The 17,954-nt window shown below is 41.3% G+C and overlaps 1 protein-coding gene across 1 annotated transcript in view; it reads right to left on the bottom strand.

Moving 5' to 3' along the window:
* The window catches only part of cntnap3 (contactin associated protein family member 3), a 332,581-nt gene that overhangs the window by 143,264 nt on the left and 171,363 nt on the right, over positions 1 to 17,954 (bottom strand). The window contains exon 10 of the mRNA XM_060909607.1: positions 10,781 to 10,946. Coding sequence (XP_060765590.1) covers positions 10,781 to 10,946 — 166 coding nt within the window. The remainder of the gene's footprint in view (positions 1 to 10,780; positions 10,947 to 17,954) is intronic.

The raw sequence follows: 17,954 nt of genomic DNA, 5'->3' as shown, positions 1-17,954 counted from the left end.
ACTAATTTTTCCAACTTTGTATTGAGTACACAGCCATCTATGTGCCTGCCAATATCCATGTAAATATATTGAAAATACAAAGTTATTAAGAAAAAACATTTGATCTCATCGGTTAATGAGGGCCGTTTTGGACCGTGTTATTTGGATTGAATTAGAATTTTGACCCGGTCTGCCTAATAACAGAAAATTGGTACATTGCACGCAGTATAATAAAAACAGGAGCATTTTCGAGTTGGATTAAAAGAAAAACTCACACTTCTGTTCACGCCTTGAACGCAGGAAACAAACACTAATAAGGTGATAATGTTGCAAAAATGTGTTACTGCTTCAAAACACATTTATTATTAGCTATGAGTTCACGTACTTAATTGTTTTTGATGAAAACGAGGCCAATAAACCATTTTCTGTGATTCATTTCGTTCACTGCCTTTTCCTTGTTGTTCATTTGTTTTTATGGATCTCGTGCACATCTGTGTCATGATGAATCTACGCTCCTCTGAGCACGCTCAGTCACAAAGCACGGTTTGCTACAGTCATCCATTTTACACCCCCAAGCATTTTTCTCGTACGCCGCTTTGAACATCTTAACATTTTATCATATCATCCATCGACTCGGGCGTACAGGCGTACAGCGTACAGCGTAGTAACATCAAGTAGCGTGCTTGTTTTTCGCATGGAAACTTTTTCCCTTTCATCATTCGAGTTGCTGTGTGTACGCAACACATTTCATTTGAAAGCGTTGCATAACAGGAGGCAAGACAGCTAGCAGGCACCATTAGAAACAGAATATAAAAAGTGAAAATGGTGCCGGCTTACATTTCAGTCGTTATTGTGTTCAGGGTGCACAAATTTAGGACCGAAATCATCTCGGCAGTTGGCTTCTCTCATTAAAGAAAGGATTATGGAGTCTGCGGGTGAGGAAGAAAGCAGAGATGAAAGAGGAGAGATGGTGTGATCCTTGTATTCAATGTAAAAATTATTACCTTTGAAAGAGTACCACTGGTTTTACATACGCAGTAATTGCACGGCATTCTGGGTAAGCAGCTGCCAAGCAGGGGAGGAAGGATTAGCATTAGTACTTGAATACCAAGGCCAGATCTCTGTTCAGGGATATTCCAGATCATGGGCATGCTCTTAAATAGAGCGATCATCTTACATCCAATATCAAATGTGTACATTCTGAGTGATTCCACAAGAAGGGTGCCATTACATTTACAAACATGACTGTATCTGGATATATCAAATGCTTGAAGCAATGCTTTTCCATGACTGCTACTTTTTTTTTTTTTAATGTACATTTCCACAACATTGACTCGATGCTGTTACCTGGACATGTCCACGTCTATAAAATATTTGGAATATTCCACAAGTCACATGTTCAACAGGAAGTCCAGTATCATCCATGGGAAGATTTGTTGTTGTTGTTCATTATTTTTTGAATGATGTTACCTGATGAGGTCACTGTCAAAGTACAGTGGGGCAAAAAAGTATTTAGTCAGTCACCAATTGTGCAAGTTCTCCCACTTAAAAAGATGAGAGAGGCCTGTAATTTTCATCATAGGTACACTTCAACTATGAGAGACAGAATGGGGGGAAAGAATCCAGGAAATCACATTGTAGGATTTTTAAAGAATTTATTTGCAAATTATGGTGGAAAATAAGTATTTGGTCAATAACAAAAGTTCATCTCAATACTTTGTTATATACCCTTTGTTGGCAATGACAGAGGTCAAACGTTTTCTGTAAGTCTTCACAAGGTTTTCACACACTGTTGCTGGTATTTTGGCCCATTCCTCCATGCAGATCTCCTCTAGAGCAGTGATGTTTTGGGGCTGTCGCTGGGCAACACGGACTTTCAACTCCCTCCAAAGATTTTCTATGGGGTTGAGATCTGGAGACTGGCTAGGCCACTCCAGGACCTTGAAAAGCTTCTTACGAAGCTACTCCTTCGTTGCCCGGGCGGTGTGTTTGGGATCATTGTCATGCTGAAAGACCCAGCCACGTTTCATGTTCAATGCCCTTGCTGATGGAAGGAGGTTTTCACTCAAAATCTCACGATACATGGCCCCATTCATTCTTTCCTTTACACAGATCAGTCGTCCTGGTCCCTTTGCAGAAAAACAGCCCCAAAGCATGATGTTTCCACCCCCATGCTTCACAGTAGGTATGGTGTTCTTTGGATGCAACTCAGCATTCTTTCTCCTCCAAACACGACAAGTTGAGTTTTTACCAAAAAGTTCTATTTTGGTTTCATCTGACCTTCTCCCAATCCTCTTCTGGATCATCCAAATGCTCTCTAGCAAACTTCAGACAAGCCTGGACATGTACTGGCTTAAGCAGGGGGACACGTCTGGCACTGCAGGATTTGAGTCCCTGGCGGCGTAGTGTGTTACTGATGGTAGCCTTTGTTACTTTGGTCCCAGCTCTCTGCAGGTCATTCACTAGGTCCCCCCGTGTGGTTCTGGGATTTTTGCTCACCGTTCTTGTGATCATTTTGACCCCACGGGGTGAGATCTTGCGTGGAGCCCCAGATCGAGGGAGATCATCAGTGGTCTTGTACGTCTTCCATTTTCTAATAATTGCTCCCACAGTTGATTTCTTCACACCAGGCTGCTTACCTATTGCAGATTCAGTCTTCCCAGCCTGGTGCAGGTCTACAATTTTGTTTCTGGTGTCCTTTGACAGCTCTTTGGTCTTGGCCATAGTGGAGTTTGGAGTGTGACTGTTTGAGGTTGTGGACAGGTGTCTTTTATACTGATAACGAGTTCAAACAGGTGCCATTAATACAGGTAACGAGTGGAGGACAGATGAGCCTCTTAAAGAAGTTACAGGTCTGTGAGAGCCAGAAATCTTGCTTGTTTGTAGGTGACCAAATACTTATTTTACCGAGGAATTTACCAATTAATTCATTAAAAATCCTACAATGTGATTTCCTGGATTCTTTCCCCCCATTCTGTCTCTCATAGTTGAAGTGTACCTATGATGAAAATTACAGGCCTCTCTCATCTTTTTAAGTGGGAGAACTTGCACAATTGGTGGCTGACCACTTGTAAATACTTTTTTGCCCCACTGTATAGCCGTGTTACACATAGTAAATTAGTATTAAAAAATATATATAGAGAGAGCAATGGCTACAATTATCGACAGTCCATAATTATCGACACCTTTTCAGATTTACTAATAAAAAACAAGCTTACAAAGGTGAGTTTCAGTTCCAACAGTTATTATTGATTAATTAATCAACCAGAAGACCCTCCCTTGCCCTTTGATCTTGTCGTCTGATGACACAGCTCGTTACCTAAGATGGAATTTTCTTTCGCACGATCAACAATTTTTCGGAAAACCCGGACGTTCTCATCGCAGGAAAACTTGGTGGAAAGATCACGGACATGTTTTTACTGATCAAATTCACCGATATTTCATGATCTCCTCGTCGAAACCTACTTTGTTTCTTACTCTTTCATTTCGCCATTTCGTATCTAAATGCGCGTTTGAGAAGTCACGTGTCGTGAGGTGTCGATAATAGCGATCGCTTTCACCGGTGTCCACCATTATCGACACCCTGTGGAATTGACATTTACAACTGTTATGGATCGAACTTTGTGTAACATTGTTGAAGTATTTGAAGTACTTTAAAAAAAATAAAAGTGCTGTGATTTATAATAATTTTTTTTCTGATTCGTAACAATGGAATGTTTAGAGAGTATTTGGAATCCGATTGCAGTAAATAGAATTAGACCAGAATTAAATTCCTAGCATATAAAAAATTACATGCTTGAAATATTCAGATTTTTCTATTCCATTCAGATTTTTTTTTTTCAGTTTGTTGTAAATATCTACCACATATTACAATATCAGCAGAGATTTTATATTTTGGTTCGAGGAATGACATGCGACCTTTCACCTGGATTTTCATGCGGTTACAATGTCAGTTGCCTGTTGACATTTATTGATAAACTACAAAATGAGAAATTAATACAAACAACAACAAATGATTAACAAAATGCGATCTACGAAAATCCTTAGAAAGTGGGTAGAAAGTGGAACAAAAAGATTTTCTAACGCAGGTTAACCATTGTCAGTTCATTTGTTTAAAAAACATTAGAATTACTTCCTCATTTACGTAAACACCGACATCGATATATTTATATAATGATATTCTGTACTAAATATAAATCTATGTAAAACAAATTTTAAATAAAAACTATCTTTTGTTAACTTAATACCACATACCGGTCATTTAAAAAAAAAAATCATCTGGATGTCGATAATTGTGGAACAGTGTCGATAATATTGAACAAAAGTGACAATAATTGTGGAACAGTCTCGCTAATATTAGACAAAGATGTCGATAACAGTGTACAAAGGTGTTGATAATTGTGGAACAATGTCGATAACAGTGGACAAAGGTGTCGATAATTGTGCAACAGTGTTGATAATATTGGACAAAGGTGTCGATAATTGTGTAACAATGTTGATAACAGTGGACAAAGGTGTCGATAATTGTGGAACAATAATGTCATTAACTCTGAACAAAAGTGTCAATAATTGGGCAACAGTGTTGATAATATTGGACAAAGGTGTCAATAATTGTGTAACAATGTTGATAACAGTGGACAAAGGTGTCGATAATTGTGGAACAATGTTGATAACAGTGGACAAAGGTGTCGATAACTGTGGAACGATGTCGATAACAGTGGACAAAGGTGTTGATAATTGTGGAAGTGTTGATAACTCTGGACAAAGGTGTCGATAATTGTGGAATGGTAATGATAACAGTGGACAAAGGTGTCAATAATTGTGGAATGGTGTCGATAACTCTGAACAAAGGTGTCAATAATTGTGGAACAATGTCGATAACAGTGGACAAAGGTGTCGATAATTGTGGAACGGTGTCGTTAACTCTGGACAAAGGTGTCGATAATTGTGCAGCGGTGTTGATAATATTGGACAAAGCTGTCAATAATTGTGTAACAATGTCGATAACAGTGGACGAAGGTGTCGATAATTGTGGAACGGTGTCGTTAACTCTGGACAAAGGCGTCGATAATTGTGCAGCAGTGTTGATAATATTGGACAAAGCTGTCGATAATTGTGTAACAATGTCGATAACAGTGGACGAAGGTGTCGATAATTGTGGAATGGTATTGATAACAGTGGACAAAGGTGTCGATAATTGTGGAACAGTGTTGATAACTCTGGACAAAGGTGTCGATAATTGTGGAACGGTGTCGATAACAGTGGACAAAGGTGTTGATAATTGTGGAACGGTGTTGATAATATTGGACAAAGGTGTTGATAATTGTGCAGCGGTGTTGATAATATTGGACAAAGCTGTCGATAATTGTGTAACAATGTCGATAACAGTGGACGAAGGTGTCGATAATTGTGGAACGGTGTCGTTAACTCTGGACAAAGGTGTCGATAATTGTGCAGCAGTGTTGATAATATTGGACAAAGCTGTCGATAATTGTGTAACAATGTCGATAACAGTGGACGAAGGTGTCGATAATTGTGGAACGGTATTGATAACAGTGGACAAAGGTGTCGATAATTGTGGAACAGTGTTGATAACGCTGGACAAAGGTGTCGATAATTGTGGAACGGTGTCGATAACAGTGGACAAAGGTGTTGATAATTGTGGAACGGTGTTGATAATATTGGACAAAGGTGTCAATAATTGTGGAATGGTGTCATGTGATCTGATACGCTAAGTAATCGGGAATCAACTCATTTTTTTCCCCAGTGGATGTTTGAGTAATTATTCATGCACAATTGACGTATTGAAAGTTTTTTCTACTTTTGCAAAGGCCAAAAGATCGTTAAGGTGTCGATAATTGTAGCCGCTGCTCTATATATGTATATTTCACAAGAGTTATTAAAAAAGCTAGAGATAGTGCCATAGTCATGGAATGATCCTTGTAGTTTTGTAGTTTTCTTTCTTTTTTCCCCCTTGTTCACCCTTGAAACTGTTTGACATTCTGGTGCACTGTAATGAAAAATCAATCACTACTCAAGTGCATGAAATATTGCGTTTCCCCCCCAAAGGCTCCACCAAGCCCATAAATATCCTCATGCGTAGCGCGTGATTTCTGAGTGTGCGGAAATGAAGGCGAAAAGGAAACCTGCACATGATGAAGCAGTAACATTGCAACAGCACTGCTGACGAAGGCACGTCATCAAGGTGAAGATTAGCCCAGAAACCGAAGGCAGATTCTGCACGGTGTACGCTTTCAACCACAGGAGGTTCACGCTAGTCACTTTCTCGTCGTACTCGTGAGGTTCCATTTGCTCGCTGAGCGAATATCTGGTTTTCTGAAGAGATGATGAAGCCGATAAATAAAAAGCGTCCCACGGGAAATCTGTTTTTCACATGCTAGCATTTCCATGGTGCTTCCGCAAACAAAAGACTGTACACTTGATAAAGCAATCAAACACAAACATGTCAAGCAACTGCACACACCTTCTACCACTCCAGCTGAAAGCAATGCATGCAGAGTTAAATTATTTACTCCACACTTCTTTTGCTATGCTCGCGTTTGCCATTAAGAGTTGCCGCAGGACTCTCGGCGTCACCTTTATTTCCTGAAGAGGGGAGAACTCTCGCTTAGCTGCCTCCCAGGGTTGCCTCATTATTTCTGCAAATGGAACGAGAGAGTGTGTCCTACGCTGGAAGGTGAATGCTTTTTTTTTCTTCCCAGCCCGACAAAGATGTTTGCACTAAAGAGTGCTGATGGAATCGTAATTCTCCCAGACTGTCACATCCAATCCTGCTGCTGAGCTATTATTCCTGCTAATTAGCCTTCGCTCATGTTGGGCCGTATTCAGAGTTGAGTTAGACGCGGACTTAGAGTAGGCATATCAGGTGAAAATTCAAATTCAATCCAAATTGCTTGGAACTGCTCTCACTGAATTAAGAATTGAATGCAGAACAACAAAGGTTTTACAGAACTGGAATATGTTTATCCGTTCTTGAGATATTACAAATCAAAGATTGAAAAAAAAAAAACCCAGCTTAATTTTTAGAAAACTGCCATAATATTCTGTACAAGGATCACATGGTCCAAAACGGGCCTCATTAACTAATGAGATCAAATGTTTTTTCTTAATAACTTTTCTATTTGGGCGGCACGGTGGTGTAGTGGTCAGCGCTGTCGCCTCACAGCAAGAAGGTCCGGGTTCGAGCCCCGTGGCCGGCGAGGGCCTTTCTGTGCGGAGTTTGCATGTTCTCCCCGTGTCCGCGTGGGTTTCCTCCGGGTGCTCCGGTTTCCCCCACAGTCCAAAGACATGCAGGTTAGGTTAACTGGTGACTCTAAATTGACCGTAGGTGTGAATGGGAGTGTGAATGGTTGTTTGTGTCTATGTGTCAGCCCTGTGATGACCTGGCGACTTGTCCAGGGTGTACCCCGCCTTTCGCCCGTAGTCAGCTGGGATAGGCTCCAGCTTGCGTGCGACCCTGTAGAACAGGATAAAGCGGCTAGAGATAATGAGATGAGAACTTTTCTATTTTTCAAGATATTTACATGGAAATTGGCAGCACATAGATGCAGGGCTTTGAACCAGAATTTTTTTCCTATTGGTTCGTTCCGAACAGAAATGGAATTTTAACGTTTCCGGTTTTGGGTTCCACCATTAAATAGACGTTCCCGAACTGGTTAGAACAAAAAAATTTCGTTCCCGGAACGGTTAATTACGTTCCCTGTCAGCTGTTTAACAAATGGCTATAAAATTATGTCTCTGTCTCATCCAGCTTAAGCCAAATGTAGGCTAATTCTATTACAACCTTCATTAAATAAGACAAGAAATAATTCAAAACAATTATTATTTCAAATGTTGGCGATTTGGATTCTCAGTATGTCTTCCCATCTACACAAACAGAAAAAGTGCCAAAAATGAAAGATAATTCGTTTAGTGTGTTACCAAAGGCTAGTCAGGCCCTATGCATTGATAGGCTAACAGAGGTTAATGTCATTTAATGTTCGCGAGCCTCTCATTAACGTGGACAAATATATTGATATCGTGTTTGAAATTGACGTTTTTGAATAACGATAGACTGCAATATTTACCTCTTATTTAAGATGTGGAGACGTGATAGTAGTCCACCCTCCCGCTCTCTCCATTCAATCAGCGAACGTCACACAGGAAGTGAACCCCAGCGGGTCATAGAAACTTGCGCAGGAGAAGAATGACTTTTTTATTTGTAGGCTACGGAAACTTTGAGGAACGAAATAAAAACCGGTATTAACCGGTTACCATTATTTTTAATAAGCGTTTCTGTTCCAGAACATAAAAAATAATAAAGTTTCTGGTTTCGTTTCTGTTCCATGTGAAATAGAAAAAGTTCCCGGTTTTCGTTTTCGTTCCTTGAACTGGTTCAAAGCCCTGCATAGATGGCTGTATACCGAATACAAAGTTTTAAAAATTAGTAAAAACAAAGTATACACATTTGGATTTAATTAGTAATAATTACGCTAATTAGATAACAAAATTGGTACACTCAATAAAAAATAATAAAATATTATTTCCAATCCCCTCTTTGTGCTCTGTATGTTTGTATTTCTCAAAAGTCGGGTCTACTAGTGTTTCTATGAAAGAATATAAATGATAATATTCACAGCTTTCAAGGCGAACCTCGAAAAAACTGTCTGATCCACATCCAGTAAACAATTCACATTAACTGAACTGAAACTGACACTCGCGTTTCTGACTTCCGGTTTTTTAAACTCTCATTCCGACCACTAAGAGCTCAATATTTTTCATCGGAAATATAGAACTCCAGTTATATTCTAAACTAGTTATTTATTTACATGAATCAGTTCGATTTGAAAAAAATAAGTAGGTAAAGCTATGAAAACTCACTTCAAAGTCTCCCGTGAATCATAACATCACAACTAGCTGACGGAAAATTTTGCTGAATCCTTCATCAGAAACAGTGAGAGTGAGAGAACGTCACTATAAAAGTTATCTGATTCATATTCACGAGTAATCCAGTCGGAAACCGATCAGAAGAGAGAGAAAGAGAGAGAGAGAGAGAGAGAGACTGAGCGCTTTCCCGTGACTCAAAAAGAAAAGCACCGGCAGTTTCCCGACGTCCCGCGAGCAGAGAGTGAACTCTGCTGTACTGACTTCAACCTGCCGTTACTCCCAAAGTACTCATCTCATCTCATCATCTCTAGCCGCTTTATCCTGTTCTACAGGGTCGCAGGCAAGCTGGAGCCTATCCCAGGTGACTACGGGCGAAAGGCGGGGTACACCCTGGACAAGTCGCCAGGTCATCACAGGGCTGACACATAGACACAGACAACCATTCACACTCACATTCACACCTACGGTCAATTTAGAGTCACCAGTTAACCTAACCTGCATGTCTTTGGACTGTGGGGGAAACCGGAGCACCCGGAGGAAACCCACGCGGACACGGGGAGAACATGCAAACTCCGCACAGAAAGGCCCTCGCCGGCCCCGGGGCTCGAACCCAGGATCTTCTTGCTGTGAAGCGACAGTGCTAACCACTACACCACCGTGCCGCCCTCCCAAAGTACTGAATGAGAAATTTCTTTGGAAAGCAGAGACTATAAACTTTTTAATGATAGTATTCACGATAGAAAATATTCAAGAATTAAGCGATGACAGATTTGGAAACTTGGATGAGCGTCTGCATGCGCAGTTTTCACAGCACGGCCAGCGAGCGTCTGGTACGCCTACATTTAGGCTATATGGTGAAGCATGGTGGTGGCAGCATCATCCTATAGGAGTTGCTTGTCTGCTCACCACGGCTGTAAAGAGTGGGGATTTGATTCTGCTACAGGTACCACAGCCTTCTAGACAGCTCAAACCAGTTCTCATTTGATTCTTCTTGTTAAGAAAGGTTTTTGTTTCATTCTGGTTTGTTTTGTGTCAATCCCGATTTCACAGAGTAGCACTTTCTGAAACACTTAACACCCAAACCAGCCTTTCGGGCACAAATATCCCTGGCACGATCAATGAACATCACTGAGATCTTTTTTTTTTTTCTTCATGTGAACATTAATATCAAAGCTCTTGAGCTGCACGTGCATGATTTTCTGCCTAGATTGTGCTGCTGGCTACAGGTAGAGGTGTTCTTATTAAAGTGGCCATCGAGTGTAATAATAATATTTTTAGAAAATGGATAAGGTTTTCAAATAAAGTACCACGGAGGCACTCTGAGAGCAGCGGACGCATCTATTACAGTCGAGAGTATCATGACGCTTTTGTCCAAACTCCAGCATCCACCAAACAATAACTTGGAATTTCACATGGGAATTTCACCTGCTGCTGGACGAATTGCTTGGTCCGAGTAATCTGTTTACCTTTCTTCAAAGCGCGCAATAAATAAATCGCACCTGTTGGAAAAGAACATCAGTTGAAGCAAAGCTCCAGTGGAACTTATCAAAGCAACAACAACAACAACAACAAAATCCCAAGGTGAACGGAAGGATGTTTTCCATTCGACTCGGGAAGCAGTGAGACGGAATGTGAGCGAATTGAAAGGTGTGTGAAAGGTTGATTCATTTGCACTGATCAGGAAAAAGAAAAACGTATTTGGAATGAACTAGTCACCCATCACACATCAACACACATCAACCCCCCTCCGTCCTACCGCCGATGCTTCATTTGAGAGCTCTGCTCTTAACCGGGTGCATTAATATTCACTGGCAACCCTTCGCCTAATTAATGAAGCGCAAGTTTCTATTTGCGTAATGAACCTGGATGCATCGACAATACAAAACAAAAACGGAGGGTGAAAAATGTTCCGTGCCTGTCGACGATTCCGCACACGTCCATCTGGAGGTCGCTGAAGTTTCCGAACAGCATCTGCTGCACCTTGATCACATCCACGAACGCCTCGCCCAGGTGGATGAGGCGCATGCATCCTTGGAAAACGTTGGATTGCTTCTTACATCCATCATCTGTAATTGGACATCCTGTGGGTGAAAGCAGAAGAACGAGTCAGCACACTTCAACCAGATGTGTGGCGTTTTAAGAGCTCACAAAAAAAAAGAAAAAAATTACAGACAGACAGACAGACAGAGCACTAAGTGCGGCTTGTGTAAATTAGAACAAAATTGATGCGGATAAGCAAATCTGCAAATTTAGACAGATGAGCCGGAGATAACTGGACTAAAGGGACACGTATAAATAATTCCAAAATCCTGATATTTTCATGTCAGCACGAGCTACATTTACATGTTTTTCTGCCCTTGAAACGTTTATTGCGTACGCTCAGCAGAAATACAGGATTTGAATGAAAGTTTCATAATCACGCACTGACTTTGCACAGTTCGCACGACGCCCGAGCCACTTGGCAATGCTTCGTTTTGCTGGCTCTTAACTTGTCACGTTAATATTCAGCGCCAAATGTTTGTCGAATTAATAAAATATACCGTAAGTTCGCATCCGTGATACAACATCGACAGTATTATTCTATCCCTATTCACTGGATATAAACAATCGTGTGCTCTGATTGGCTAGTCTACTACTAGGATATCAGCTAATATACCGTGAGTCGAGAAAAACAAAACGGCGGAGCGTGTTGCTGAACCAACCGAGGACGAAACAAAAACTCTTCTCGAAAACAAAACCACAAAAAAAAGCAACAAAATATGGAATAAAAGTATTTGATGGTAAGAACGTATGTATCTTTTTTATTTTTCAAGAATTCTAAAATATTATTTTAGAATTTTTCACAAACTGACCCTGTCGTTTCACCGGTTTGTTTACATTCTACTGTAAGCGGAAATTATTCTGTCGGACGTTTTGTATAAAGGTTTTTTTTATTTATCGAACTTGCAAAAAATACAAATATAAAAATGCTCTGTTTTTCAAAATCCAGTGAATGTGGATAGAATAAAACAGTTATTCCGCTCAATCTCGTCGTACATGGCTTATAGCCGACTCGTATGTCGATATATACCTGTTCCTGGAAGACAAACTTTGTTAGAAAACATACCTAAACAAGCAGCAGCATGAAAACGAAGGTGCTGTCTCAACAAGTCTGCGGAAAAGTCCTGTATCAATTATTAACCAGGGTTTTCCACATACGTTACGTACATGCAAGCGTAGACACACATGATTGGCTCGTGTCCCTGCGATTCCAGACAGCATGGTCACTCTTGGCCCCTTGGCTGCCTTGACATCGGGATACACAGCGGTTGTGTTCTTGGAAAAACAAAACAAAAAACAAAAAAAACCTCCCCTTCCAGTGTAGGCCACGCCCACTTTGGGTTTAAAGTGGGATCATAATAAGATCATAATCTCTGCAAACTGTATTAATATCTTTATCTTCCACCGTTCACTGGCAGAAGGTCAGAGTTTTATGTTCCCAAATTTCTCTTCAGCATAACATTTACACTACCGTTCAAAAGTTTGGGGTCACCCAGACAATTTTGTGCTTTCCATGAAAAGTCACACTTTTATTTACCACCATAAGTTGTAAAATGAATAGAAAATATAGTCGAGACATTTTTCTGGCCATTTTGAGCATTTAATCGACCCCACAAATGTGATGCTCCAGAAACTCAATCTGCTCAAAGGAAGGTCAGTTTTATAGCTTCTCTAAAGAGCTCAACTGTTTTCAGCTGTGCTAACATGATTGTACAAGGGTTTTCTAATCATCCATTAGCCTTCTGAGGCAATGAGCAAACACATTGTACCATTAGAACACTGGAGTGAGAGTTGCTGGAAATGGGCCTCTATACACCTATGGAGATATTGCACCAAAAACCAGACATTTGCAGCTAGAATAGTCATTTAGCACATTAGCAATGTATAGAGTGGATTTCTGATTAGTTTAAAGTGATCTTCATTGAAAAGAACAGTGCTTTTCTTTCAAAAATAAGGACATTTCAAAGTGACCCCAAACTTTTGAACGGTAGTGTACATTTCATTCAGAAACTCGAGCAGAAGAATCTTAAATTACGTGACTGTCCAAAATCCTGATATATTTTGCACATGCACTACCAGACATGCCAAAAGTAGCTGGTACGAATATGTATGTCCAAGAAATTTTTTTTTAATTTAATTTTTGCAAATGTCCCTTTCGAGGCTCATTTTTGTTCTAGTGACCAACAACACACCCCCCCAAAAAAAAAAAAAAAAAAAATCGATTTATCTTTGAATTATGCGCTGCTTTTCCCAAAGGATGAAAAGTGGCCAAGTCTATATTACTAATAAATAAAGACATGTTCTGATATAATGCAGCAGGGCTTGAATGATTTAAAGCCTTGCTCGGGCAAATCTCATTTTCTTCGTGATCCTCTACGGCGTGCGGTTTCAGCTCCAGGCCAAAAAAAAAAAAGCTTGGAGATGGTGGAAAATGGAAGCAGAGCTTTGACACGATCCCTTGTGTAGTGCTGAGATGCCGTTGGCGCTCCCTCCAATTAGTGAGTTAAAGGTAATTAAACCACATGCTCGCTCTCTGTAGGAGCAAACAGAGTGGAAGCGATGCTGGGAGACTGGATCTCTCCTGAACAGCTTGAACTGTAAATGAGTCTCTGTGTTTTTGAAGCAGACAACGTGTCTGAGAAGGTTTTCAGCCCAGAAATGTTTAATAGTAAAAGTCAAGGCAACCTTGTGGTTGTCTTTTTGTATCAGAGAAGCATTGGAACTCATTAGTGTTGCTTCACAGGTTCGACTGAATGGTAAGAAATCTCCTGGGATTTATACACCAGGAGTAGTCCTGATGAAGCTCCTCAGATGGTTGGTGACTCACTGTGCAACTTTTTACAAACAGACACTTCAAATCAACAGGATGACTCAACAATGGTAGCAGGAAGTTAGTTTTTGTCACAAACACGACTTATTTTTCTTCTTTATCCCCCCTCTTCTCCACACAACCTATTTATTGCACCATATAGTGCCTTGCTTACGTTACGTATCCCCCCCCCGAATATACACTCACCGGCCACTTTATTAGGCACACCCCTACGTCCACCTGCTGTTTTGTTTTATGCAGTCGTCTAATCAGCAGCACGATGCATCAAATCACGCAGATACAAATCAAAAGCTTCAGTTAATGCTCAAACATCAGAACGGGAAAAATTGTGATCTCAAAGCGTGACTTTCTTTCACAGTGGCAGGTGTTGGTTTGTGCCAGATGGACTGGTTTGAGTATTTCAGAAACTGCTGCTCTCCTGGGGTTTTCACACACGACAGTCTCTAGAGTTTACGCAGAATGGTGCGACTGAGTTGAGTGAGCGACAGTTCGGTGGGTGGAAACAAACGCCTTGTTGATAAGCGAGGTCAGAGGAAAATGGACAGATTGGTTCGAGGTGCCAGGAAGGATATAGTAACTCATAGCAACTCTTTACAACCGTGGTGAGCAGAAAAGCATCTCAGCATGCAACAGAAGAGCACATTGGGTTCCACTCCTGCAGCCAAGAACAGGGATCTTCGAATCAAGAACAAGTTCCTATTAAAAGTGGCCGGGGAGTGTATTTTGCAGCAGTGTTACAACCTCAAACAGAACTGGAATGTATATCATGAATCTACTTCATTTATATATTAGATAGATAGATAGACAGATAGACAGACAGACAGACAGACAGACTTTGCTTGCATAAGTATTCACCCCTGTTGCTGTGAAGGCCCTGAACAAGTTCAGTTGCAAGTTTAGTCCAGTTGCAGAAGGTCAGAATTCACATATGGAGGTGAATGGAGTCGATTTATAAAAGCCCAATAAACGTGCCACAATACAGTTTATTCTGCCCACATTCACTGGATATGAACAATTGTGCGCTCCGATTGGCTACTCTACTACTCGGATATCAACTCGTATACCGTGAGTAGAGAAAAACAAAATGGTGGAGCGCATCAAGTCAGATATACTCTATATAACTTTATCAAGTATTTAAAAGAAACAGAAATAGCTAAAAGAATATAGTTCCCCACCCCAATAGCTTCTATTCCACACTCCAGCCAAGTTGGTGGCAGTAATGCGCCTTTAAGTTGGATTAAATCCGTTCACTCATTATCTCGCATTATCTCTAGCCGCTTTATCCTTCTACAGGGTCGCAGGCAAGCTGGAGCCTATCCCAGCTGACTACAGGCGAAAGGCGGGGTACACCCTGGACAAGTCGCCAGGTCATCACAGGGCTGACACATAGACACAGACAACCATTCACACTCACATTCACACCTACGCTCAATTTAGAGTCACCAGTTAACCTAACCTGCATGTCTTTGGACTGTGGGGGAAACCGGAGCACCCGGAGGAAACCCACGCGGACACGGGGAGAACATGCAAACTCCGCACAGAAAGGCCCTCGCCGGCCACGGGGCTCGAACCCGGACCTTCTTGCTGTGAGGCGACAGCGCTAACCACTACACCACCGTGCCGCCCCTGTAAGAACTCAATAACTCTAATAACTTTGATCACTGCAAAAAACTGAAAACTGAATTTGAGGAGAAAATTACTTAATACTAGTGAAATTATCTTGCTGCATGGTGAGATATTTTTACTTGGAGGGGCGGCACGGTGGTGTAGTGGTTAGCGCTGTTGCCTCACAACAAGAAGGTCCGGGTTCGAGCCCCGTGGCCGGCGAGGGCCTTTCTGTGCGGAGTTTGCATGTTCTCCCCGTGTCCGCGTGGGTTTCCTCCGGGTGCTCCGGTTTCCCCCACAGTCCAAAGACATGCAGGTTAGGTTAACCGGTGACTCTAAATTGACCGTAGGTGTGAATGTGAGTGTGAATGGTTGTCTGTGTCTATGTGTCAGCCCTGTGATGACCTGGCGACTTGTCCAGGGTGTACCCCGCCTTTCGCCCGTAGTCAGCTGGGATAGGCTCCAGCTCGCCTGCGACCCTGTAGAACAGGATAAAGCGGCTACAGATGATGAGATGAGAATTGGTGTCTTGTTCAAGTTCAAGCACTTTATTGTTAAGACGCAACGAAATTTCTTTTGTGCTGGTCCCAAAGGTGCAAAACCAGTGTTCGAATTACGTGGGAGCCAGAGGAAGCTGAGCTCCCATAGAGTGAGCAATGGCTCCCATGAAAGCAGCAAAGTCAGTAATCTGTGGGGGTCTCTGAAATACGCCATGTTTTAATCATAAATAAAACTCATTTTCGATCACAGTGTGCCCTAAGCGGAGGCTGGCGAGGCCTTCCTCGTCTGGCTCTTCTCCGATGCGAACCTGTCTGCGATTCATGCGAAGCGTGACTCTGTTCCCCAAAGACATCCAACTGGCTTGGCGAATCCGAGGAGTGGAGAACATGTGACCTGCCTGACTTCCTGTTTGTTTGTGTGTGTGTGTGTGTGTGTGTGTGTGTGTGTGTGTGTGTGTGTGTGTGTGTGTGTGAGAGAGAGAGAGAGAGAGAGAGAGAGAGAGAGAGAGAGAGAGATGTACACAGTTTTCCCCACATGTAATGAAATGATAAATTTAAACATGTTTTATAATAATTAACACTTTTTTTTTAATGAAGCACGTTTTACTCTAAAATGATTCCCAATGATTAATTTAACCTGCAATTGTGTTTTTTGTTGTTGTGGGTTTTGTTTTTTGTTTTAATTCCTGCTCCAGATCCTGAGCTGTGATAGACTGATGGAGTTTATTATAATGTGGAACTGTAGCAGATTTACAGCAGCACTCAACTTCTGTATGGAATAAATACGTCTTATTTTCACCTAAAACAGTAAACGACTTCTGTCTTTCCATCTCTCGTTAAAATAAAAATCTGTGAATGAGGTGGCGGGTTACGGCGTCCTCCTGATCACAGACTGGCTGCTGTAACTGTGCAGTTGTGTTTTCCTGTGTGATGATGATGATGTGGTTTTAGATGTTTAATAAGAACCTCCTGATCCATCCTGGTGCCCTGTGTCTGGTCGGAGTCTCATCGCATCGCTCCTGTGGAGGACGGCCCTCATATGGACAGCTGAAAGTTACACCTGGAGGACGCTCTGGACTCTTACAGTAATGCTTTTATGGCTGAGGACTACAGTTGACTTGCTAACTTTAGGACTGCAGTTGTCATGAACAGTTTTGCACTCAAGTTTCCATCAATGAAGAGTTACAACATCAACGAAACTGTCTTCATGTTAAAACTGTTAATGTTATAGTCATGCTGTCTGTTGTTGCCCAAATGAGGATGGGTTCCCTTTTGAGTCTGGTTCCTCTCGAGGTTTCTTCCTCATGTCGTCTGAGGGAGTTTTTCCTTGCCACCGTCGCCACAGGCTTGCTCACTGGGGATAGATTAGGGATAAAATTAGCTCGTGTTTTAAGTCGTTCAAATTGTGTAAAGCTGCTTTGCGACAATGTTTATTTATATAGCGCTTTTAACAATAAACTTGACTTGACTTGACTTGAAATTGCCATATGCACAGTTGCACTTCACCACCACACCACTAGGCTATGCGCGCAAACTGCCAAAAATCAATATGATGGCTTGTGAAACTTCATCCGAAGAAGACACTTCACCATGCCTTGAGTCAAAGATGAATATACAGTTAGGTCCATAAATATTTGGACAGAGGCAACATTTTTCTAATTTTGGTTCTGTACATTACCACAATGAATTTTGAACAAAACAATTCAGATGCAGTTGAAGTTCAGACTTTCAGCTTTAATTCAGTGGGTTGAACAAAATGATTGCATAAAAATGTGAGGAACTAAAGCATTTTTTAAACACAATCCCTTCATTTCAGGAGCTCAAAAGTAAATGGACAAATTAAATAATTGTAAATAAAACATTCATTTCTAATACTTGGTTGAAAACCCTTTGTTGGCAATGACTGCCTGAAGTCTTGAACTCATGGACATCACCAGACGCTGTGTTTCCTCCTTTTTAATGCTCTGCCAGGCTTTTACTGCAGCGGTTTTCAGTTGCTGTTTGTTTGTGGGCCTTTCTGTCTGAAGTTTAGTCTTTAACAAGTGAAATGCATGCTCAATTGGGTTGAGATCAGGTGACTGACTTGGCCATTCAAGAATATTCCACTTCTTTGC

Source organism: Neoarius graeffei, chromosome 25 (genome assembly GCF_027579695.1).
Source record: "Neoarius graeffei isolate fNeoGra1 chromosome 25, fNeoGra1.pri, whole genome shotgun sequence".
In the NCBI taxonomy this organism is placed as follows: domain Eukaryota; kingdom Metazoa; phylum Chordata; class Actinopteri; order Siluriformes; family Ariidae; genus Neoarius; species Neoarius graeffei.
Note: the sequence above shows the minus strand (reverse complement) of the source record. Positions and strands in the feature narration are given on the sequence as shown.